This window comes from Mesoplodon mirus (assembly GCF_964341445.2).
Source record: "Mesoplodon mirus genome assembly, chromosome: 5".
In the NCBI taxonomy this organism is placed as follows: domain Eukaryota; kingdom Metazoa; phylum Chordata; class Mammalia; order Artiodactyla; family Ziphiidae; genus Mesoplodon; species Mesoplodon mirus.
The window spans coordinates 125062437-125088952 of NC_138980.1; the positions used below are offsets into that span (position 1 = coordinate 125062437).

The following is a 26516-nucleotide window of genomic DNA, read 5'->3' on the forward strand; positions in this document are numbered from 1 at the left end:
GCAGCTCGCGTTCCCGCCGCAGCGGCTCCTGCACCCGCGGGGACCCCGCGCTCGGGGCTCCCCCCGCTCCCTTTCGTAAGTCCACATGGCCACGCAGTCCAGCGAGGAGCGCGCGGGGCCGGGGTGCGGGGCTCCTGGCCCAGCCGCGGATGGCCGGGACGCCCGGACCCCCTTCTCGCGACTTTCACTTTCCAGCGGGGGAAGACTTAGGCGCCGCGTCCCTCGCGAGGTGGGGGAGGGGGGGGAGGGAGGGAAGGACGGAGGGAGGCTGCCCGGGGCAGCCGCAGCGGGTTAGCGGGCTGAGCCTTGGCCTGGCTGCACGCCCGCTTTGACTTTGGGGCCCCGCCGGCGACCGGACGCTGGAAAGTTCTCCGAGGTCCGCGGGCTGCCAGGCGACCAGCGCGTGTCAGCGTGAGGGTGTTCTGGGAGACGGAGGCACGGCGCCCGCATCCCGGGCTCCCGGGGCAGGGCCGGCGGGGAGGCCGGGAGCAGCGGGGCGCGTCCGCACCAGGGTTTTCCCGGGACTCTCGCCGAGCGGTGAGAACGCGGCTCCCGGACGCGCCCTTTCCGGGGTCAGGGGTCCCGCTGTCTCCGTCTCCTGGCCACTTGGAGCCGCCCAGGTGAGGGGCGCAGAGGGGCGGGCTCCGCGAGGAACGTGCCGAGCCGGAATCGCGACGCCTGCTTCTCTGCAGCCCTGCACCCGCGGGGCCGGGCCACGCTGCCTGTTGGCGGCGGAGGCGAGTGTGCGGGAGCCCGGCGCGTGGCGCGGGAACGGGCTGCTGGCGTGGCTTCTCCTTTAGGGCCAGGTGGGAGTGGGGTGTCTCTTAATAGTTTGGGGATTAGAAGCCACGGAGCAGTCCCCCTGGCTGCGCCTTCCGCTGGGACGAGCTTCTGCGCTTTTTAAGGTCAAGTTTTCGTGCCGCAGAGCTGGCCCGGCTCGTCCCCCTGTGAGGTGGCGGCACCTCCTCCATCGAGCTGGGAGCCTCCGAGGATCCGAGCCACGAGGTCTGGGCTCTCGAGTCAGTTTACCATCTTAACTTGGGCTAAAAGTGCTAGTGGTGGGTATTGTTTTGTTAATTTCAGAACTAAGCTTTCCTGCCTGGGGGAGGTTTTCCCTGTTGTAGCCGGGAACCGTGTATTTCCCTCGCTGAGTAAGGGAGAGGTGGCCTTAGCCCTTAGGCACTTGTCTTTTCCTCTTCTCGTCCTTTAAACTGAAAAGCAGCAAACCAGAAGATGAAGGGAGTTGGGGATGATATTAAATAAAGTGTCCATGTGATTTGGTAGACAGGGGTCACCCCTTCTGATCTTCCAGAAGCATGCCCTTATTATTAAGCCACCTAGCCGTCTAAGACAATCTAGAACCTAGCTGTCCGTTTTGATAGCTTTTGTTGATGGTGTCTTGAGGAAGTAAAATCTTTCAAAGTAAGTCGGTTGTTGCAGAGAGCAGTTCCTCTGCTGCACTTTCGAAGAATCAATTGTCTGTGAGAAATGACCGATTAAGATGCTATTGAATCATATCTTATATCTTACTTGTATTTGCAGAGAAACAATAGCCATAGAGTCAGGTTCTGTGGCACTGAGTGAAAGGAGAGTTTCCTTGGGGGAGGGGGGTTGGTGAGAAGTGTTCCTTTGAGAAGCAAATTTACTAAATACTGCAATGTCTGCCCAGAGGGGTATAGGAGTGAATGGCGGAGTTGGGCCATAAGTCAAGTCGCCCCTTGATGGCATCACATTAAGTACCCTTGGGATAGGCAGGCGATAAATAGTTATCATCCTGACTTTGAATGAGCTCGGTCATGGGGGCGGTGGTGGAGACTGTACGTGACAGTGCCCAGCATCTGCTCCCTTGAGAATGACTGACAGCAGAGCCACCACTGTTGGGAGTATGACTTGGTGACCTGGGCCTTTGTAGGTTTGAATGCAGGAAGAAAGCAATAAGACAGATTGTATGATGTGAGGTTGAAAAGTCAATCCGTCAATCCAAATTTAGTGAGCACTTACTGTGTGCCAGGCCCATACTAGGGTGCAGTGGGAGCACAGAGGTAGCTCACTGGTCTGGGGGGAGGCAGGAAGCCTTCTTGGGGAAATTTAAGGGGGACCCGAAAGATGAGTAGGAGCTGCATAAACTAAGCAGGAGGAGGCGAAAGGGCAAGTATTCTCACCCCAGGAAAGAGGGCACCCTAAGACCAGAGGAGGGCAGGGCAGGGAGAGTCCAAGGAAAGGAGAGGTCCAGTGTGAACTGAGGGGAGAATGGCGCCAGATGAGGTCAGCAGGTGCCAGGGCTGGATGATGCCAGGCCTTGGGGCCATTTTGTGGGCTTGATTCTCAAGACAGTTTCACACCTGAAAGTATCCTGATGAGATTTAGATTCAAAACAAAACTCCAGGTGCTGTGTGGAGAATGGATTTGAGGAGCCCCTGAAGTAGACATGGCTAGTTTGGGTGGGGCGTATGAGGGGCCTGGAGGTCTATCTGAGGCAGTGGCAGTGAGGATGACACAAGTGGGTAGATTCAGGATGGACTCTGGAGTGACTTGACTAGTTTACTGTAAGGTATGAGAGCGCAGGGGGACTCCCTCTAAGTTTGGACTTCAGCACTTGGGTAGATGGATGCTGCCATTTACAAAGGAACGTGGAGGAGGTGCAGCTTGGGGGAGGAAAGACACATTTGCTTTTGTTGAGTCTGAGCTGCTTTTGAGGCTCCTGAGTGAAAATACTTAATAAGTGGCTGGAGAAAGCAGACCCTCCAAAGAAGCTGGGGGTCATCTGTATTGAGGTGTTATTTTAAGGCTGGGGTAAATGGGGGAGTGACCTGGAAAAGAGCCCCTATCTTTATGGGGAGAGGTGGGAGGAGAACCAGGGCAGTGGTGCTGAGTCTCAACCTAAACCGTAGTGGGAGTGAGCACCTTGCATGATGCCAGTGTGTGTGTGCTGGGGGGCTGAGGACTAACAGTGGCCACCGCACTTAACTCCCTGGAAGCAACTCCTCCAGTGAGAAGTGGGATGGAGGGATGGCTTTTTGAAGATGAGAGAGCCTCATATTTATATGTGAATGGGATGGAGCAAGTTGGGAGGAGAGGTGGAACACGCAGGATATCTCAGGACCCCCCCCCACTCTTGGAGCAGTAGGTAAAAATGAGTATGATTGTGCTGCCATTCTGATATCAAACTCATGTAACATAAACCGTCACCATCTACTGAAACAATATTTTGAAGCCCATATGGCGGTGAAATTTGAAGTTTTACTTTGTAGATCATGCAAGTTTAATGATTAGGAGAAACATAGATGGAAATCATGAAACAGAGCTGCAGTGTAGCTAAGAGTGGCCCCTGGAGTGTGACTGCCGAGGGCCCCTGGCTCTGGCCCTGCCACTCCCTAGCTTGTGACCTTGTGCAAGTTTCCTGACCTTTCTGCCTTGGTTTTCTAGTCTCTGAAATGGCACCACATCTAAGGGGTACACGTTCTATGGTACCTTCTTGTGGGCGGTTGTGAGGATTGCCTGTGTGCATGATGTATGCACAAGGTAGGCATGTGTGCATCATGTATGCACAACATGTGTGTGCATCATCTGTGTACAGTGTGTGCCTGTGTGCATTTTACCTGGCACATAATGAGTGCTCAGTAAGCCTTAGTGCTGGTGGGGTTATTATGGTGATGTCATTTCCATCATTTCTAGATGCAGAATCTGAGACTCAGAATTTTGAAAACCTGTACAAGGCCTTGGAGCCAAATAGTGGCAAAGTTAAAGCCAGGATCCCATTTGCCTGACTCACAGACAGGGTCGCCTCCCACTTAGCATGTCAACAAGTGTCAGGTGCTGGATGCTACATGAAATTAACTGTAGTAAAAGGACCCAGTCACTGCTTGTCAGAGTACAAGAAGCGAAACAGATATCTCAATGTCAAGGCTTACAGAGTTTTCCCAAGCAGTTTAGAGATGTATGTTTTATATTAATTTGCATTGCTTTGCATGTCATTTTATATGCATTTCCATATGCTGGTAATTTTCCTAGTGGGATCTAAAGGCTGAAACTTCACGTATATAAGATCAAATTAAATTAATCAGGAATTAAATGCAGCTGCTTCAAAATCTAATGGGCCCCTGGGCACAGTGTGCTCAGGTGGGCTTTGGGGGAAAGGATTGGGTCGATATTTACTATTTTAGAAGATGTGGGAAACCAGATACCATTTGATAAAAGCAGGTCACATATTAATATGTAATGAAGCTTGATTTGCTGAACACAATAGAAAAATACAGGAAAAGTGGAAGAAGACCAGAGGGAAACTACCTATTATATAAAATGCCAGAAACGGAAGCAGAAGCAGAAGTCTGCTTTATGAAGCTGAACTAATAAGAAACACTAAGGGTCAGAAAGTAAAGGTGGAACTTCTGCTAAACAATATGAAATCTTAAAAGGAGCATAATCTTAAATACAAATGTGTGGTGTTTTAGAACCAATAAATTCTCCCTAATTTGGATTTACTGGGAAATAAGCCATTGTATCTTAGTAAAATCTTAGAAATATATATATATTACAAAACAAAAACAATGATTTTGTTACTTAGAACAGTGATTCTCAAATTGTGGTCCCTGGACCAGCTGCACGTCACCTGGGTACTTGTTAGAAATGCAAATTCTGCGACCATCAGACCTGCTGAAACAGAACCTCTAGGGATGGGGCCCAGCAGCCCACGATTTAATATTTGGAGCCAGCTTTCATTCCTGTTGAGTTTTCACTTCTTTTGTCTTAAACTTCCGTTTCCCTCCTGTGGTCACTCGCTTCTCACTGTGCTGCTTACCTGCTGTGAGACAGTGTCCTATTAGAGGGTTGTACCCAGACACAGACCCATCCCGTCCTCTGTCCCAGAGTCTACACTGATGGAAGATGCCCTCTAAGATCCCTTGAGGCTCTCACGTTCTGCAGCTCTCTGGTTCTCACGCTGTCCAGGACCACACTGGTTTGGTTTCTGGTTTGGTTTTTCTGCCTTTTAAAAATCTTTTGGGGCTTCCCTGGTGGCGCAGTGGTTGAGAGTCCGCCTGCCGATGCAGGGGACACAGGTTCGTGCCCCGGTCCGGGAAGATCCCACATGCCGCGGAGCGGCTGGGCCCGTGAGCCATGGCTGCGGAGCCTGCGCATCTGGAGCCTGCGCTTCGCAACGGGAGGGGCCACAACAGTGAGAGGCCCGCGTACCACAAAAAAAAAAAAAAAAAAAAAATCTTTTGGCAGTCTCATACCAAATGAACTGGGACTCCTCCAGAGCAGGGTCAGCCAGAACACTGGACTGTTCTCTCCAGATGCTCCTGTTACATCACATTTCTCCATCTGGTATGACGCAGTTAATTTCTTGGACCTAAGTGTTAGCCTTTGTATTTATCTCTGTTAAATTTTGTCTTACTAGATCCAAGTCTGTCCAGATCTATTTGAGTCCCATTTCTGTCCTTTTTCACGTAAACCTTTGAGTCCTGTGCCAATTTGCTGATGTCCTGGCCTGAGGAATTAATGACAATATGAGCTTCTTTGTTAGAGGCCTTCGTCACAGTTAATGAGGCTTAAAAACTTGGCATCTTTTGCAGACCTTGTGGGGCTAAAATCAGAAGAATAATTATCAGTCCCATCGTTGTTTGCATTTAAATTACTGCTGTTCTGATGTGCCCCTCGCACGGTTTCCCCGTGTGGCGCCGTGTTCTCTAACTCCATCCTGTGCCCCTCACAGAACAATCTCCGTAGCATGTCGGCAGGAGCAGTTGGACTGTGACGATTGCTTCTCTCTGTTATGTTTATACCATCAGCTTGGGGTTTTTTTCGTAGGTGACACAAAGGTAAGTTTCAGCTTATTTATGGTCAGATTAACGTGAAATTCAGAAATTTCCAAATAATAGGAAGCAAAAATTGTGCCTTGTCGTTCCTCTCTGCCTCACAGCCCTTCCCACCCAGGCTCTAGAACTCAAGAATTTTGTGCTCAAGTCCATATTTCACCAAGAGATTCGGGTTATTTAACTTTTTTTTTTTTTTTTTTGTGGTACGCGGGCCTCTCACTGTTGTGGCCCCTCCCGTTGCGGAGCACAGGCTCCAGACGCGCAGGCTCAGCAGCCATGGCTCACGGGCCCAGCCGCTCCACAGCATGTGGGATCTTCCCGGACTGGGGCACGAACCTGTGTCCCCTGCATCGGCAGGCGGACTCTCAACCACTGCGCCACCAGGGAAGCCCTTAATGTTTTTTTTAATGTAAAATGGTACTCATACATGATTCTTAAAGGAGTACACTTAGATAATATAATCACACCAAAAAAAGTTTAAAAAGTCAAAAAGCAAAACAATTTTATGGTAAGAATGCTTTTGAGCCATGATTGCTAGGGCATGAAAAAGTGCCTGGAATCCTGCACTTTTCCATCATTCATGATCCTTATCCAATCCTACCCAAGCCCTGTCCTTCCTCCCTCAGCCTGGTTTGAAAGACCAGGGTTAAACCAAACTGCAAAAAATCCCAATAAAATCCAAGCTGGGCTTCCCTGATGGCGCAGTGGTTAAGAGTCCGCCTGCCGATGCAGGGGACACGGGTTCGTGCCCTGGTCCAGGAGGATCCCACGTGCCGCGGAGCGGCTGGGCCCGTGAGCCATGGCCACTGAGCCTGCGCGTCCGGAGCCTGTGCTCCGCAACGGGAGAGGCCGCAACAGTGAGAGGCCCAAGTACCGCAAAAATATATATATATATTAAAAAAATCCAAGCCTACTTTTCTCCTTCAGCATGCTACCAAACCGCTTTTGATGTGACATTCTCCCTTACCATGGCAAGCAAAAAAAAAAAAGTGCCGGGTGATAAGGGCACTTATTTTTGTAATTTATAAAATTTGTAATTTCTAGTAAATCTCCATGAACACCCTGTACTTCTGGCTCTTTGATTGCTTTTCCTTCTCCCCCACCCCCTCTGTTTTTCTAATCTAGTTCAGGGGAGAATAGATGAGGTTGCCCCTTTGAAGGAGGGCTTCCTGGCTATGCTCAGGCTCAGACAGTCGGCCTGTCTGCTCTTGGATAGGTTGGACTTGTTTCCAAAGGCTCTGCAAACCTTGGTATTTTTCCTGGTCATCTACCAGACGGCAGCAGAGGGCGAGCATGTGCCCCCAGAATCAGGAAGAACAAGGCCTAGCATAGCTCCTGTGCTTGCCAAGGTTCCTTTTCTCTTCCTTCTTCTCTGCATCACTGTAGCGTAGCTGGACTATTTGCACTGTGGCGGCCTTTCCCCACCTGCCCACATTCCACCTGGGGGCAACAAGGGGGGCTCTCTCTGCCAGCCATCATCTTTTCCGGGTTCTCCCTTACTTCAGCCTGTAGAGCCACCACCCTGCCCTACTCTCAGGCAGGCGGAGACAGAAAGATGTTGTATCAGATGGGTCGGGAGAGAGAAGCGGAGTGACACACAAGGTCGGCACAAATTAAGTTGCGAAGGCTAGATCGTGGGACAGTACTACTGGGGGAAATGGAGATTGTGGAGCTGGAGGAATGGACGTGGAACCAGAGGAGAGATGCTCAGGAAGGAGGAACATGAAAGGAACACGACAGCAAGAGAATCCCTAAAGAATAGAAACGTTTCCAAACGCTAGCTAGTGACTTACCATTTTGGGGAGATTATCTCTAGATGCTAAAATTCAAATGTAACAGAATAACTGGGATTTCTCAGATTGCATTGTCAAGTCTCCTAAGACCTCACTATTTCTTTCCCTCTGTATTCATTCCCCCAGGCAGCAGTTTCTAGGTGTATCTCTCCAGAATCTAACACAGTGCCTGCCTGGCATGTGGTAGACACACAGCTAATGTTTGCTGGATGGGCGGCCAACTGAATGGGGACATAAATAGGATATATAAAAATAAAGGCATATATAAGATCGGTACACAGAAGAAGTGAAAGCAGGGACATGAACATTTGTCCACCCTTGGCCATCGCAGCAGCACTCACAGTAGCCAAGATATAGAAGCAATGAAGTATCCATCCACAGACAAATGGAGAAACAAAATATGATAATACATACAAGGGAGTATTACGCCACCTTAAAAGAAAGGAACTTTTGACACATGCTGTAACATGGATGAAACTTAAAGACATGATGTTAAGTGAAATAAACCAGCCAGGAAGTGACAAATATCGCATGATTCCTCTAATGCGAGGTTCCTAGAGGAGTCGAGTTCATAGGAAGATAGAGTAGAATGGTGGTTGCCAGGGGCCATGGAGAGGGGAGTGTTTAGTGTTTAATGGACACAGGGTTTCATTTGGGGAGGATGCACAAGTTCCGCGGATGGATGGTGGTGATGGTTGCACAACAGTGTGAATGCGCTTAACGCCACTGAACTGTGCACTTAAAAATGGTTAAAATTTTAACCATGGGTCCATCCATGTCCATCTACCTCTCCATCCATCCAACCACCCATCTTTCCATCTATCCAACCACTCACCCACCCATGATCTCTCTAACATTTACGGAACGGCTTTTCTAGGATAGGCTAAGGAACAGAGACTTTTTAACACTACTGATTTTGTTTAAATGGTTAAAAGGGTAAATTTCATATTATGTATATTTTACCACCATAAAATAATGGAATATTTTTATGATCATCAACTAATTCCTAAATATGGAACAACAGAAGAAAAGTTATTTTTATAACAAAGAAGTGAACGGGGTAACACTTTGAAAGTATAGATTATAGAGAGAAGACAGCGATGACACTAGACTTCAAAACATGTTTAAAACCATGCTACTAAAAATGTGTCACCTGAATCCTCATATAAGGCAGAGACTTTCAAAGGCTTTTAGTCCTGCCCACTCCCTGTTGCCCCTATGATTCTCTCTTTAAAAGACAACAACTTTATTTTGGAAAAATTTCAAACCTATGGAAAAGTTGTAAGAATATTACAGTGAGCACCTGTCTGATTCCCTCCTGACCATGAGAATGTGGAAGGTTTTCATGTGGCCTCTGCATCATCCTGCCCGATGGAGACCCCCTGCTGATGCCTCTGGAGGTGGTCTCTGGGTGCAGGAGTGGGGCTGGCACGTGGCGGACAAAGCACAGTCCACGTTTGCAGAGTAGCCCCTGGTCTATGTTATCTGGTGCTCCTCCCTGGCTGTTGCCTGTTTAACTGCTCTTGACCTCTTACCATCAATGCACCCCAAGTGCCCGTTGGCTCTTCCTGCCAAAATATACCCAGAGCGTGAGCTGAGTTAGTCGTCACCGCATCCGTGTGAGTGAGTGCCCCTGGCCCTCTTTCACAGATGAGGAGGCAGAGTGCTAACGAGATTAGGGACAGCTGGTTAGTGAAGTCAGAACTGAACTCAGAGCCTTGGCTTTAAATTCCAAACCATTACGCTGTGTACAAAGGTAAAGCAGGAGGGTGAGATGGAGGGAGCTGAGGGTGTGGCAGGAAGGAGAGGAGGGAAGAACTACGCCACACAGTTCACCCTATGTGGTGGTGATATCTTTCTCTTGGTGTATAACAAGTTTGTAACCAAACAAGTTCTCAAGAAGGCAGCCAGCCTGCAAGGTGACCTTCAGAGATTATATGGGGCTCCTGGCCAAAACCAAGAGGAGGTGTGCCGTAAGCTGAGTGGTGCTTACCTGAGGCCTGGTGAGCAAGCTGCTCTGTTCATGCCAATATCAGAGTTAAACTGGTAACTCTTGGAGTTTGCTTTTCTTCAGAGGTTTATCTAAAGCCACCATCTGCCTCAAAATCCAGACAGATGAGAATTTCAGCATCATGTGAGACACATTTGCACTTGACAATATACAGGATTATACTATTGTTCAAGTAGACACTTTAACCTGGTTTAAGCTTTACTGTGTGTGTGTGTGAGAGAGAGAGAGAGAGAATCATTGCCATCTTCATATTGTCATCTTTCAAAGTGCATGTCTGCAAAATTGCTTACACATATAAAGGCTTCTTCTCACGTAATAAGAATGCAGAGTGGGCATTTGCTGCCGGTGGTTCAGTGCTTTGAGGATTTTGGGGCTGAGGTTGCTAATATTCTCCTGGTCTGTTCTTCATGGTCCCAAGGTGGCTGCTACAATGCGAGCCATCATGTTGGAGTTCCAGGCAGAAAAGTGGATGAAGGGGGAAAAAAATGGCATACTTTCCACCGTGAATCAGGGTTTTTTTGTTTTTTTTGTTGTTGTTTTTTTTGCGGTACGCAGGGGAGAAAGTCTTTTAGAGGGGTATGTTATTGCCACCAGCAATATAGAGATTCTCTTAGTAAAGAAGATAGGGAGGATGGATGTTGGGAGGCATTTGCCATCTCTACTAGAGCCATACATACAATCCTTACCTACTAGATCTGTTTCTGAATTTCATCCCACTGAACTCTGTCTATTCTGGCCACACTGTTTCAATGATTGTAACATAATACATTTGGAGATCTGAAGAGTCTTTTACTTTTGTATTCTGTACAGTTGGCATATAAATTTGCTGAGATGTTTAGTTTTAGGGTTTGTTTTTTTGTTTTGTTTTGTTTTGTTTTGTTTTGTTTTTTTGCAGTACGCGGGCCTCTCACTGTTGCGGCCTCTCCCGTTGCGGAACACAGGCTCTGGACGCGCAGGCTCAGTGGCCATGGCTCACGGGCCCAGCCGCTCCGCGGCATGCGGGATCTTCCCGGACCAGGGCACGAACCCGTGTCCCCTGCATCGGCAGGCGGACTCTCAACCACTGCGCCACCAGGGAAGCCCGATATGTTTAGTGTTTAACTAATCTTTTTAATTTTTTATTATATTAGCCGAAAATAAAACCTACATGTTGAGACCTGTTATCTTAATTAAAACCATTACTAGAGGGACTTCCCTGATGGCACAGTGGTTGAGAATCCGCCTGCCAATGCAGGGGACACAGGTTCGTGCCCTGGGCCGGGAAGATCCCACATGCCTCCGAGCAACCAAGCCCATGTGCCACAACTACTGAGCCTGCACTCTAGAGCCCACGAGCCACAACTTCTGAGCCCGTGTGCTGCAACTACTGAAGCACGTACACCTAGAGCCTGTGCTCCAAAGCCTGCACACAGCAACGAAGAGTAGCCCCCGCTCGCTGCAACTAGGGAAAGCCCCTGTGCAGCAACGAAGACCCAACACAGCCAAAAATAAAATAAATAAATAAATTTATTTCAAAAGAAAAAACAGGCTTCTCTGGTGGCGCAGTGGTTGAGAGTCCGCCTGCCGATGCAGGGGACACGGGTTCGTGCCCCGGTCCGGGAAGATCCCACGTGCCGTGGAGTGGCTGGGCCCGTGAGCCATGGCCGCTGAGCCTGCGTGTCCGAAGCCTGTGCTCCGCAGCGGGAGAGGCCACAACAGTAAGAGGCCCGCGAACCCCCCCACCCCGTAAAAAAGGAAAAACCAATACTAGAGAATATAACAAAAAAGAAACAGATTCACAGATATAAAGAACAGACTATGGGTTACCAGTGGAGAGAGGGAAGGGGGAGAAGCAAGATATGGGTAGAGGATTAAGAGGGACAAACTACCATGTATAAAATAAATACGTTAACGTGGATATATAGTGTAATACAGAGAATATGGCCAATATTTTATAATAACTGTAAATGCAGTATGACCTTTAGGAATTGTGAATCACTATGTTGTACACCTGGAACTTATGTTGGAAATCAACAATGCCGCAATAAAAATACAAATAATAATAAAAACCATTACTAGAATGTCTCCTTGTAGGAGATGCCAGCTGGTTTTACATGAAACCTCTGCTTTTGAAATTCCTATTTTGGCAGAACCTTTAACTTAAGTTCCTGGGTCTTAACTTTATTGTATCTCTGTGCACACAAGCTCTTGGGACAATACCTCCATTTTATTATTTATTTATTATTATTATTTATTTATTTTTTTGCGGTATGCGGGCCTCTCACTGTTGTGGCCTCTCCCGTTGCGGAGCACAGGCTCCGGACGCGCAGGCTCAGCGGCCATGGCTCACGGGCCCAGCCGCTCCGCGGCATGTGGGATCTTCCCGGACCGGGGCACGAACCCGCGTCCCCTGCATCGGCAGGTGGACTCTCAACCACTGCGCCACCAGGGAAGCCCAATACCTCCATTTTAAACCAAGCAATACAGATCTTGACTCAATGGTAACATCATGACAGGTATGCCAGTCTAGAGTTTTTTAGTGGAAGGGCAGAAGCATATTGAAACCTCCGGCTCAGCTCCCCACCACAGTGGCAGAACACAGAAGGTAAACAAAGGAGCCTTTCTGATGAATTAAAACTGAGTGTAGGGCTTCCCTGGTGGTGCAGTGGTTGAGAATCCGCCTGCCGATGCAGCGGACACGGGTTCGTGCCCTGGTCCAGGAAGATCCCACATGCCACGGAGTGGCTGGGTCTGAGAGCCATGGCCGCTGAGCCTGCGCGTCTGGAGCCTGTGCTCTGCAATGGAAGAGGCCACAACAGTGAGAGGCCCGCGTATCGCAATAAAAAACTGAGTGTATCTAATCCATTCATGGAGAGTGTGGCCTGGCTTTAAGTCATTTTTGCTGTTTGTACCCTTGATTCACCTCTGTGGGTCCCTGTGCTCCCTCTGATGTAGTTACAGCATTGGAAATTCTACTTTAAATGCAGGTGTAGAAATCAGTTACTGTGTCTCTTCAGTTGCTGCATAACCTTTGAGGAATTAATTTCGGCAGTGTAAAATAGAGAGCCATATAATACCAAAGAAGTGCTTCCAGAAATTTCTGGGGTGGGGTGAGATGGGGTGGAAATCATATCATGTAGACCTTGGGCAGAGAAAGTTCTTTTTTCTTTATAGTGCACTAAACATGTGATTGTTTGTTTTTTTAAAGGAGTTAAATGTTTTTCAGTGCAGTTTTTCCTCTTTATAGAAAAAGAAGCCAAAATAAAGCCACATTTTAAAGTTAGAACATAAAACATAAACTATATATTGGTTCTGTATTGGGCTAGCTAAGTGTGGAAGGCAGAGAACTGGAGAAAGGAATGTAACCTCTCTGTTTATAAAGCTTGGAAGATAAAGATTGAATACATCACGAGCACCTTTTTTGTAACCTTTTATATCTACAAAGAAGGAAACATTTGATTTAAGCTGTTGCCATCAGAGCTGAAATTTGAGGGCATAGGTATTTTTGAACCAACCCCACCCCCCCACCAGCATTTTTGTTTTTGTTTTTATGGAAAAACAATGTTTTGCAACATAATGAGGGTCATAAATTGTTACAAAATAAGAAACTTTTCCTTCAGTAGGATCAGTTCTGGTCCTTTTGACTTCCTACTAAAGACTTCTTAGCCATATAGTTTGCCCAGCATGATACACAAGCAGCTTTTTTTTTTTTTTTGCGGTACGCGGGCCTCCCACCGCTGCGGCCTCTCCCGCCGCGGAGCACAGGCTCCGGATGCTCAGGCCCAGAGGCCACGGCTCACGGGCCCAGCCGCTCCGCGCACAATCAGCTTTTGAGGTTTGCCCCGTGGACCAGTTGCAACAAAGCCCAGAATCGTTGGCTGTCTCCTAATTGGTGTGAGTATAAACAGCTGGCTGAATTTGGCACTTTTTTTCTCTACTGCTGCAAGCCCAGATTTGCAATGACCTTGAGGGACCACCATGGGTAAATACATCCTAATGTGGGTTGCTCGTTTTCCACGTGACCTTAAATGACCCTATAAATCTCCCCCAAACCGGAGAGGCTCCAGCCAAGTTACTATTTGTTAGAAGTATAATCTAAAGAGGTGGTTGATAGACTGATATTACTGTCCAGGATTTTTATTCAGACCTCTGTTCTCAAATCTTGCAAGTTAGGTAGACCTTCGTTTAAGGAAAGCGGTGACCATAGTCTTTGTACTTGTAAACAGAAGCCTGCTGCCTGTAGAGGAAGCTATCAGTTGTGACATGGTCCACAGGGACCTCAACCAGAGCCCCTTTGGAAGGGGGGCATCTTATTTCCCTGAGTGAGACAGTTTAAACTGGACATATGATCTGAGAAACTGAGCCGTCAGAGGCCCTGTTTGAGGGTATGTTTTGTATACTCGCATTGCTGCAGATTCCTCAGGACCACTTTCTTACGTGGTCCCTGGGGATGGCTTTGCCTGACAGGGATGCTAGAACAAGTCATTGCAGTTTTGTACTTTCTAGAGAATTGCCCCTGAAGAGAATGAACTCAGGGGAAAAGTTTACAGCTTCTGCAATGCATAAAGTTACAGAAACAGTTTAGCTGGTTGTAAATGCACAGAACTAGTTCCATTTGCTCTTCTTGGATGTCTTTTAAAGGATTTCTTTGGCTCTCGATCTTTCAAAAAGTATTGAGCAGACTGGGGAAAAAAATTCTAAAGTTTAACTAGGGTAACCATCTTCCTACCTTTCAAAATCGAAGATAGGTGTATGTACATCTTCGGGAACAATATACTTCAGGCATTAACAAAAAAGAATGTTGTCAGGAAGTGAAAAACATAATTAGAATGTCAGAATGAAGAGAATAATGAATGTACTATTTTAGAAATATAATGAACGCACTATTTAGAAAACTGGGAAAAAGTCAATATGTTGGTTTCAAAAAAATCATTCATCTTGTAAAGGTCCTAGTACCTGACTTCTGCATATACCACAGTTTTCCTTCCATAGCTATTTCACATGCATTGTATCATAAGACTTTCATAACAGCATTGTGGGATAGCAAAACCATTATCCCCTTCAACATTTGGGAAATAAAGACTTACCCAACATTAAATGACTTGCCAGGGACACTTGAGGCATTTTTGGTGGCGGAGCCCACATAGAACTTGGGTCTTCTGATTTTGTTCTACTGAGCAACCACCCTGTGCCAGGTAGGTATGTACATGGGGCAGGGGGTAGAGTGTAAATGAGGCCTGTCCCAGAGATCGAAATAAACAAGTAAACAAAGTAACTGCTGCTGTGATGAGTGCTGAGAAGAAAACAAAGAGTGTGACAGTGAGGAAAGAGATTTGAGAAGGGTGACCAAAGACGATCAGAGGAAAGGATATTTCTCCTATGACTTGAGGGATATGGAAGGGCCAGTCAGGCCAGGACTCAGGGAAAAATTATCTCAACATAGGAAGAGCAAGTGCAAAGGTCCTGAGGCAGGAAAGAGACTGTGGTGTTCTAGGGACTTGTAGAAAGGCTGGTATTGCTTAGAGCTTAATGAGCAAGAAAAAAGCAGAATAACATGAAGTTGGAGAGAATTCAGTGCAAACTGTGGAAGCAGACCCTCACCCTCTCACCTCAAGCTCCTGGGCTCCAACACTACTTGGACTGTTACTGCGTTTGAAGCAGAAAGTCGGGGGGATCCAAAATAAGAGAATACGATAACCTACTTTATTTATGATGCTGGGTATTTTAATTCTTTTGTTTTTAAAGAAAAAAAGCACATTTTTTTTTTCTCGGCCATGTATGAAGTGTTAGTGTTACTGTCAACCCCCTGAGAAACTAGCCAATAAACATTGTGCAGAACCTCCACGCAAGGATGTCAAAAAAAAAAAAAAAAATGAAGTTGGAGAGGAAGGCAGGGGCAGGAACAGGCTGGGCCTCTGTCCGTGGAAAGGATTTCTGATTTTACTGTAAGTGCAGTGAAACCCAAGTGAAGGTGGTCTAAGTGTAAGGAGTGGGGTAGGGAGGGGGAGTGATGTGATTGGTGGGTTTAGAAGATCCTTTTGGCTACAGTACAGAGAGTGGGTCACAGCAGCGGTCCCCAACCGTTTTGGCACCAGGGACTGGTTTCGTGGAAGACAATTTTTCCATGGACCAGGGTGGCGGGGTGGGGGAAGGCTCAGGCAGTAATGCGAGCGATGGGGAGCGGCAGATGAAGCTTCACTCGCTGTCCCGCCGACCACCTCCTGCTGTGCAGCCCGTGGACCGGGGGTTGGGGACTCCTGGGTTAGAGGGGAAGCAAGGGAGGCTAGTGAGGAAGTTAGTTCATATACAGGCAAGAGTTGATGCTGGCTTGGGTTAGAGTGGAAAGGGATGGGTGGATTCCCCTACATCCCCTACATTTTGGATGCAGAACCAACAGGGTTTTTCTACTGCCAAGAAATTGGAATGGCAACCTCGCATTATGGTAAATAGCGTAGGCTCTGAAATCGGGCCACAGTTGAAAATCCTGGCTCCTCCACATACTAGCTGCTTATCCTCTGTGACTCAGTTTCCTGATCTGAAAAATGGAGACAATGATAGTACCTCCCTCACAGGTTTATTGAATGGAATTCATAAGATAATGTAAATGGTACTGGTGCTCAGCATGACCATTAGAGAGCAACAGGTCTGTGTCCTCTGACTCTGGCAGCATGAAGATTTTTGTTGACTTTGGCCAGAACAGCCTCAGCTGAGGGGGCAGTGGAGCCAAGTTGGACTGAGTACCACCTGAGGGGGCCTCGGTACGGGGAGTAGAGGTCCCCCTCTCTCCACTCCCTTAAGGGGGAGCAGCTGGATATACAAACATGTATGTAACAGGGGAACGTGTTCCCGGCATCCCAAGAGTGAAACAGGGTCTAAGGATGGGTAGGTCTCTGCTTCCTCATTTAGAGAAGGAGGAATTTGGACTCAATCACCATTGAAGTTCTTGTCAGCTTTAGGATTTTCCTTCTAAGCTTCTTCAAGAATTATGGGATAATTAATTCAGCTTTGGTGGGGAAGGCCCAGAAAAGTCCATTCTATTATTTCAATTGTCTTTTTCATATAGAAAATTATGTTGACCTCAGAAATCGTTTACTTTCTAACAGTTCACAGACCCAGTTTAGAAGAAGACTCATTCACAGTATATTGTGAAATGAAAGAAACAGCTAAGGCAGTGCCTAAGGAGTGAGCCTTCTTGTTAAAAAGCAAGCCGGGGGTGGGGGAGATAAATTGGGAGACTGGGATTGACATATACACACTACTATATAAAATAGATAACTAATAAGAACCTACTGTATAGCACAGGGAACTCTACTCAATACTCTATGGGAATAGAATCTAAAAAAGTGGATATATGTATATGTATAACTGATTCATTTTGCCATACACCTGAAACTAACACAATATTGTAAATCAGCTATATTCCAATAAAAATTAATTTAAAAAAGAAACGTAAAAAACTTTTTTTAATTAAAAAAATTTTTTTGTTTTTACCAAATTTAAAAAAAGGAAGGCAAAACAGGCATGTTTATTTAAAACAGTCTGGATGGACGTACTGCCACAGAATGCTATGGCCAGGTGGCAGATTACTGGTGAGTTCTGTTTTCTTTTTTAGACTATTTTGACTTCCTGATTTAAGAAAATAATGAAGAAAGTTTACTTTTACAAACAGAGAATGGAAAACCTTTTTTTTTCCTTTTTGAGACTATAACCTCTTATTATTTGAGGACGTTTGTCCTCAATTTATATTGTATGGTATTAATGACCCAGTGACACCAGTCTTACTGTTTAGCTGCACACAGTCTGATAATTACTTGCCTTTTGCAATCTTCCCTCTAGAACAATGAAGATGTAAGGTCATCAGAGCAAGAAACTTGCCTTTCTGCTCCTTTGCTAACTTCAGGTGCTATGGGGGCATTGAGGAAATGAATCTTAGCTGAGTCATCTTCCCACTAATGGTCTTACTCCAAAACTTTCCTTGGGTTTGGTGATGAGTACGTCACCAAGGGGAGAATCAATGGCTTTATTGAAATCAAAGAGGTGCAGTATGAGGACCTTGACTTTTTCAACTAGATCAGGATTTTTTTTTTTTTGAGTGAGCTCATCTTTATATTAGTGTTCTTAAGTGATTCCTCTTTTTTTTTTTTTTGCGGTACGCGGGCCTCTCACTGTTGTGGCCTCTCCCGTTGCAGAGCACAGGCTCCGGACGCGCAGGCTCAGCGGCCATGGCTCACGGGCCTAGTCTAGTCTCTCTGCGGCATGTGGGATCTTCCCGGACCGGGGCACGAACCCGTGTCCCCTGCATCGGCAAGCGGACTCTCAACCACTGCGCCACCAGGGAAGCCCAAGTGATTCCTCTTTGTAAGACTTTAGAAAGAAACAAAATTCTGACATTTCCAAATCAATAAACTCTTCAAAGCCTATTTTTTACACTGACATATAATGATACAAACTTTAAGAATTTACAGGTGGCCCATAGAGGAAATATTCACCACGTAGAGAGAGATTGAACCCAGGCAGTTCTCTAAAACAATTAGTAATTCTCAGAGAGCCCAATCTGTGTCACTGGTCACAACAAGAACCAGTGAATCCGTGAATAGTCAGTGACAGGATACAAGCGTAACTGATGGCAGAATTTCTTAGGAGGAGCTCGCTTTCTTTTCCTTTAGTGGATTCCACTGGCCGGGAGGTTGACTGATCTCTTCACTGGCATGTGGATTGGCGCCAGCCTCTGATTGCAGGAACAGAAGTGTTCATCAGCCAGCATTCCTCCAGGCTGATTCTCTGTCTAAATAAGCCCTTAAACTGGGTGGAAGTTCTGAGGACTTCAAACTTGGTTTGATGTTCACTTCTGTTCCAACTTTAGGACAGCTAGATAAGACACAGTAATGAGAAATTTTAATCAAGGACTAAAACTGTTGTGGCAAATAAGGAGTATTTTTAGATTTATATTCCAAGAGACAGCATTGCCTAGAGGGTTCATCCCTGGAGAAAGACTCTCTGGGTTCAAGTTCCAACTAAAGCACTTTCTAGTTCTGTATAACCTTGGGCAATTTCTTTATCTCCACGTGCCTCAGTTTCCTGTCTTGTAAAAACAGAGGGAGAGAGGTAGTACCTACCTCACTGGTCTGTGGAGGGAACTGAGTTATTACACACGGAGTACCTAGAACAATGCCCCGAGTAACAACTCTTTATTGAGTGATTCTACATGAAGCATAATGATACTACTAAATTAATAACGAGCATGACATGGACGCATTCAAGCATTGGTTCTAAAGTATTGAAGTCACACCTGCATTAACCAGGCAGTCAAAATCTGGACTGTGCCAAAGCACTTTGCATGCATTACCTCACTTAACTTCAAAGGCCCTTTGAGGTAGTTACTATTATTAATGTCTTTTTACTGATGGGGACACAGAGATGTGGAGAGGTTGAGGGGCTCGTCCAGGGTCCAGCGCAGGGGCCTCCCGCAAGCTGAAGCCCGCTGTGCCGCCAGGACCATGTGTGGCTGCCTCTTCTCCAGCTCAGCCCAGAGCAAGGTCTTATGAGCTCCCAGCCGCTTGATCCTTCCTTCTGCACTTTCCACCTCCTCCTTTGGTCAGAAAAGTGAAGGTCATTTCCTTCACACTGCCTAAAATTGTCTAGTATATTCTTTTTTTTTTTTTTTTTTTTTTGAGGTATGTGGGCCTCTCAGTGTTGTGGCCTCTCCCGTTGCGGAGCACAGGCTCCGGACGCGCAGGCTCAGCGGCCATGGCTCACGGCCCCAGCCGCTCCGCGGCATGTGGGATCTTCCCGGACCGGGGCACGAACCCACGTCCCCTGCATCGGCAGGCGGACTCCCAACCACTGCGCCACCAGGGAAGCCCGTCTAGTGTATTCTTTTCTTAAAAACACACAAAACAAAACAAGCACCAGCACGCCCTGTGTACCACACTGGAAAACCCCCAAGATTTGGAGTCAGGCAAGCTGGGTGCCGGGAAAGAAAAGACCTGTAATGTGCCCTGAGGACCTCTGCGGGCAACTCCTTTCACCCAGGCTCCAGAGCCCTCACAGCCCCAGCGGGGACACTTCTAATCCCCAATTTGAGACCAGAAAACCAGGCTTAGTTTGATCGGTCTTAAAGCCACTGCTTCTCCAGGGATCCATGTCCGGGTCTGGGGCATCCTGAAGCCCTTGCTCTACTTTCTCTTCTCCTCCCGGAGCCCCCCCAACACACACACACATATACACACCTGTGTGAGCGCCTGGGAAGACGTGCAGGTGTGCAGGGAGGGGGCGGAAAGGCAGAGGCCACCTCATCTGCAACATGCACGGTGGGCCCCGCAGTCTTGGTGCCTAAGCTAAGCCACATGCACAACCCTTCCTCCAGTTCGTTGGTGATTTACCATTCGCCCTCTTGCCCTGGGTTAGGAGTCACGTACTTCAGTGACAGCTCTGGGTTTTAAATTGCTGACGAATTGCTGAGGAACGAGAGTTCGTTGAAAAGCTGCTAATGGCTGTGGCCATTTAGCCCTGAATGCAATTATAGCCACTTAGCTGGGGTGTACCTTGGTGTGCCTGCTGTTTCCTTTAAGACTGTAAACAATGCCTGAGAGGGTAGAGGAAAAGAAGATGGTTTGGGGAGAATGCTGCATTCCACATCCCTGCTGGGGTTTTATTGACTTATCCAAATAGACCTCATATGATGTAGCGATCCACCCTTGCTGCCATTTCCTTCATGCGTCATCACCAGGCACTCGCGCCCATGTGGTGATAACTCCCTAAGCAGGTCAGCTTCCTCGTCTGCTTGGGTGGGTGGGAGGGAAATACCCCTTCTGCCAGGGGTGGGGAATTATTTGTAATGTAAGACTACCTCGTGGCAGCAAAACACCTGCCTGCTCTCTGCCCATGAGCTTTTAAGGGGGAAAGAGTGGGTGGGGTGTTTGTAGAAGGTGACCTCGCTGCCCTGGTTTCGTCTAGAAAAGACTTGGCTGCGTAATTGCCAGCCTTAGCCCAGCCAGCTCCAGTCACACCTGGGTCACGCCTCTGGAAATCATTCCCAGCCCTCCACCCCTGGCCCCTGGTAGAACAGTACGCCAAGTAACAACTTTTTTTTTTTTTAAGATTTTTTTCGATGTGGACCTTTTTTAAAGTCTTTATTGAATTTGTTACAATATTGCTTCTGTTTTATGCTTAGGCTTTTTGGCCATGAGGAATGTGGGGTCTTAGCTCCCCGACCAGGGATCCTAGGGATTGAACCCGCACCCCCTGCATTGGAAGGCAAAGTCTTAACCACTGGACCACTAGGGGAGTTCCAACAACTCTTTATTGAGTGACTCTGCATTAATAATAATGATATTATTAAATTAACAAACAGCATTACATGGAAGCATGCAGACATTCATTCTACAACATTGTATGTATGTCAACATCGTCTGTGCTGGGAGGGGCTGTGGGTCTCATGCAGAGGCTGTGTCCTGAGAAAAGCTAAGGTTGAGAACTGTGATCTCTAACCTGCAACCGCGCTTCCCTGCCCTTCCTGAGGAGGCTTGGAGCACACACTTCCCGACTCCAGCTAGTGCGTCGTCCACAGTCTGAGTTGAGCCAGGAGGCCATGGCTGCCTGCCCAGAGAGGGAGGGTCGTAGGGCACCCGGGAAGGAGGGGCGGCATGCACACTGTGAGGAGTCCTGGGGGAGCTAGCTCTGGGCCCTGTGTCTGAGCGTCGCCAGCCAGGGACAAGAATGAATTCTCAAGGAAGAAGAGGAGGGAATCGGGACAGCCCAGAGGCCTTGCCGTCTGACTTTCTTCCCACGCCAGACATCTTTAAGCGGGAGAGCTCGTCTGTCTCCGGGACGGCCTTTAACATCAGGGGAAGCAAGCAGCCCTCCCTATTCTGCCCTGTCCTAAGTCCAAGTAAAGCCCCTTCACCTACTCACCAGGCCAGAATTGCCTTTGACCGAAAGCATTCCTTTCCCCAAGTTAGAAGGAACAAGGGGTGGAGGTGCAAGCCTTTTGGTGAGAATGAGCTTTTATCAAATCCTGAAAGGGGCTTTTGACCTTTTCCCAGTCTGGGGAGATGTCATCAGGTTATCCCCAGGCACTGAAGCCTTTGCCCTTTTATGTAAGTGTGATGCTGGTCAGCAAAGATGTTGTCTGGACCTGGTAATGGAGAAGGAGACGAAGGGATGAATTTGAGGCGTATTTGTGAGATGATTCTGTGGGTGTACAGGAAATGGAAGAGTCGGGTGGCTCTCGAGTTTCGAGCTTGGGTCATTGAGTGGATAAACTGAGACAGAAAACACAGGAGAGGTGAAGGTGTCCTGTTCGGTTATGGACTCACTGATGTTGAGTGCCCGTGGGCTATCTAGTGGAGATGTCTATCAAGCAATTGGATGTTCACGTCAGAAGCTTGGGCAAGGCCTAGGTGCTGAAGATAAAGGTGTTGGCGATGTATATACATGGAAATCCCAAAAGCAAGGAAGAGTGTTTGTGAGAAGAGCAGTAAGCTAAGAATAGGACCCCGGAGAAACCCACAGAGGAGAGACTGAGGTGTGGTGGGGAGGACCCAGATTCTACAGAACAGTTCGGCGTTGATAAATAAGGTATGGTTCTTTAAAGGAGGATAATTCAAGTGAGGGTGAATGAGGGTATGGCATTCCTAGGAGAGCTTTTTCAATCAATCTGTATAAAAGAAAACTACAAAAGTAAATCAGGTTCAAATGCCTTGCTACCTCTTCTAAGGAAATTGGGTGCAGTGATTATGTCCTCGGTTAAGATTTATTGAGATGTGTAAGGAAATTGTATGTGGGCTCCTCAGACCTCCCCAGGGCTCAGTAATTGAACCTCCTGGAAGCAGGCCTAGGAGCTTGGTCAGCCCTCCTGTCCTCGAGCCTCTGGGTGATACTCCTAGGATTTCCCCATTTCCTGCTGCTCCCCAAATAAGCACATGTAATGCCCTTCTGTTGGGTAGCCCATTTTTATCTGTTAAAGTAATATAGTCATTTTCAACATTCTAATAGTCCAAAAGGCTATTCAGTGATAAGTAAACCCCCCTCCTCCCCAGGCTCCAGATCCTTAGTCCTTCTGGAAGTATTGGCCTGTGGGCCAGATCCAGCCAGCTGCCTGTTTTTGTAAATAAGGTTTTACTGGAGCCCAGCCACACCCAGTCATTTACACACAGTCTATGGCTGCTTTCCCACTACAGCGGCAGAGGTGAGTAGTTGTGACAGAGAAAGAAAAAGTTTGGCAACGTGTGCTCTTTGTGTCTAGGCTTCTGGGTGTATATAGTCTTTTTTGGACACATATGTGAGCTCACTCTACACTGTTCCTTATTTCTGTTTCACAGTCTACAGTGGGGACTGTTCCACAGGGATATGTGCAGATTCTTCTCAGGCTTTTTCACACAGTGTGGGTGTAATTAATCAATGCCCCGTAGGGCATTTTAGTGCTTTTCAGTCTTTAGCCTTAACTTCAGGGAAGCTTCTCATTACATACCTTCTTTGCACACACATGAGCTCTTCTGGATGGGTTCGTAAAACTGACAGATTCTGCCAAACTGGCCCCTGGCCCCTGCCTTTTCTCAGTGCGTCCGGTTCTTTTCATTTTAAGGGCTAAATTTCTAATCCCTGTGAGGAAATGGGGCCTAACAAAATAAATTAGTGAAATGTGCAAGTTTACCAAATTTGTATAATCTATATAAAATTTTAGTGTCTAACATTTACTATAGCTTCTTTGGGGGTCTGCCCACTGCTCTTATTTCTGAAGGTGGGTGTCTTAGTCCGCGCAGGCATCTATGATAAAATACCACAGACTGGGAGGCTTATCAACAACAGAAATGTATTTCTCACAGTTCTAGTGGCTGGGAAATCCAAGGTCAAGGCTCCAGCAGATTCCGTGCCTGATGAAAGCTTTGCTTCCTGGTTCATAGACAACAAGCTTCCCACCGTGTCCTCACATGGTGGAAGGGGCAAGGGAGCTTCCTGGGGTCTCTTTTATAAGGGCATCAATCCTATTTATGCGGACTCCACCCTCATGACCTAAAAATTTCCCGAAAAGCCCCACCTCCTAATACAATCACATTGGCAATTAAGTTTCAACTTAAAATTTGGGGCGGGGGATGCAAACATTCAGTTTATAGCAGTGATTTACTGGGCTTTCCCCATTTGACATCAGATGTAGATCTAATCAGGATCTGAAGGTAGCATCAAGATGGATATTCCTTTTAGCCTCAGGTGGGTCATTTGCATTTCTAATGACCTCTTGACAACATCCAATTCTCTAGGCCTCTGCCCAAACCAGAGCAATCCCTCCCCAAATATGCTAAGCACAAATACAATTAAGATACTTAGTACCTATATTTTAGGAGTTAACATTATTTTTCATTCTATTTAGTAACCAACATCTCTCAAAATTAGGTGTAGTTAACACAGACTACGACAAAATACAACCATTGTACATATTTCCATTTCCTTGTTCCTGGATTCTTTTAAGGACAAGAATCTTGTTTTAATCATCTTTGGGCCCAGCATTCTGCCTGGTGCGTGGTAGGCACCCAGTGGATGTTGGTTGAACTGAACTAATTTTCTCTTCATATTTCAACTGAATTATTCCTTTGTTCTCTTACAGAATGAAGACATTCAAATGTTGTTTTAAATACCACCTAAAGCAGAAAGTTTTCATCCTGTTTCTAACCCTATGGCTGTTCTCCTTGTTGAAGCTTCTAAATGTGAAACGCCTCCTCTTCCCTGAAAGAGGCATTTACTTGGTTGAGTACTTCCTAAGTACCTCGCCTTTTGTAAAGAACAGATATACCCATGTTAAGAATGAAATCGGCTATGAGATTAACTGTTCAGGTGTCTATGAACAGGAGCCTTTGGAAATTGGCAAGAGTCTGGAAATAAGAAGAAGAACCATCATCGACTTGGATGATGATGATGTCGTGGCAATGACCAGTGATTGTGGCATTTATCAGGCCCTACGAAGCTACCATGAAAAGCTTGTTTCAAGGGAGGAGAAAAGCTTCCCAATAGCCTATTCTTTGGTTGTTCACAAAGATGCAATTATGGTTGAAAGGCTAATCCATGCTATATACAACCAGCACAATATTTACTGCATCCATTATGACCGTAAATCATCTGATACCTTCAAAGTTGCCATGAACAATTTAGCTAAGTGCTTCTCCAATATTTTCATTGCTTCCAAATTAGAGATTGTGCAATATGCACACATTTCCAGACTCCAGGCTGATTTAAATTGCTTGTCAGACCTTCTCAAGTCTTCAGTTCAGTGGAAATATGTTATCAACCTGTGTGGGCAGGATTTTCCTTTGAAATCAAACTTTGAATTAGTGTCAGAGTTGAAGAAACTCAACGGATCAAATATGTTAGAGACAGTGAAACCCCCTAACACTAAGATGGAAAGATTCACTTATCACCATGAACTCAGACAGGTGCCTTATGAATATGTGAAACTACCAGTGAGGACAAACATCTCCAAGGAAGGCCCCCCTCATAACATCGAGATATTTGTTGGCAGTGCTTATTTTGTTTTAAGTCAAGCATTTGTTAAATATGTTCTCAACAACTCCCTCGTTAAAGACTTTTTTGCCTGGTCTAAAGATACATACTCGCCTGATGAGCACTTTTGGGCTACCTTAATTCGGGTACCAGGAATCCCCGGGGAGATTTCTAGGACAGCCCAGGATGTGTCTGACCTACAGAGTAAGACCCGCCTAGTCAAATGGAATTATCTAGAAGGCCTTTTCTATCCCAGTTGTACTGGCTCTCACCTCCGAAGTGTGTGTATCTATGGAGCAGCAGAACTAAGGTGGCTTATGAAAGATGGACATTGGTTTGCTAATAAATTTGATTCTAAGGTGGACCCTGTCTTGATTAAATGCTTGGCAGAAAAGCTTGAAGAACAGCAGAGAGAGTGGATCACTTTATCTTCAGAAAAGTTATTTATGGCTAAAACAGCCACAACCACATTATGATAAAGCCATGATGGAAATAAGGTTAATATGGAATTGCATGCTATACCATGGCCAGTACCATTTGCGTTTAACCTTCTCATAGTCTGAAAGGTGTCTACAATTCCACACACAAGGGAAAGTGACCTGGCCTTTAGTGACAATTAGTCTGTGGTTGGTTGGGTGTATTTATGTATGTTTTTGCTTGTAATCTCACTGAGCTAAATGGGAGATTTTCAACAGTCAGTAATCTGATATCTATTGAGTTCCTGCTATATGCCAGGCACTTTTTTAGAAACAGGTAGGAATTGCATCCAAGTTGTGATGAGTTATACAGTGCCCTCAAGGAGCTGTGGCTTACCCCAATCACACAGCAACCTTCATATCTTAAGTTGTCCACATAACAGTCAGGGTCCCACTGAAGAAGTTGTGGAGTGTGCGGTAACTATATAGCCATAATAACCACCAGTTTCAGAGCAGTGTTGACGTACAGTGACCAACATTCCACTTGCCTCTTAATTCAGCTCCCTAGACTTTTCTTAACCATTAGAATATTAGAAGGAGAGACTCTACTACCTCAGAAGAACTAAAAGAATTGTCCAATTTCCTGCTTGCCAAAAGCATAGCTTACCTTATGGTACCTCGCTTATTCAATTCAGGGTTGGGTGACTCTGTTGGGGGGGCATTTCTAGTGTATGGATGTTAGGGAGGGGGTGAAGTTAAGTCAGAGGATTGGGACAGGTGGTGCCTGAGGAGAAACAAAGGGATTTGGGTGACTTTTCCATCATGTTAAGCAATGGTGTCATGAAAGACCTCCTTTGTAATTCAGCTGTTTCTTTAATACATTTACTGATTAAAGTTAAAAACCGATTAACAGTTCAAAGTGTCACTCTCCAGAACATTGAACCTAAGTCTTTCTGTTCATAGATTATCATTATATGTAAGTTTTTTTTACAATGGAATAGTATAATTT

General features: G+C 46.4%; 1 protein-coding gene across 1 annotated transcript; it reads left to right on the forward strand.

The window, feature by feature from the left end:
- On the forward strand, positions 1-26219 carry GCNT4 (glucosaminyl (N-acetyl) transferase 4). The gene is made up of 2 exons (XM_082621430.1): positions 1-75; positions 24202-26219. The coding sequence occupies exon 2, from the start codon at positions 24203-24205 to the stop codon at positions 25565-25567; it is 1365 nt and encodes a 454-aa protein (XP_082477556.1). The 5' UTR covers positions 1-75; position 24202; the 3' UTR covers positions 25568-26219.
- The last annotated feature ends 297 nt before the right edge of the window (positions 26220-26516 follow it).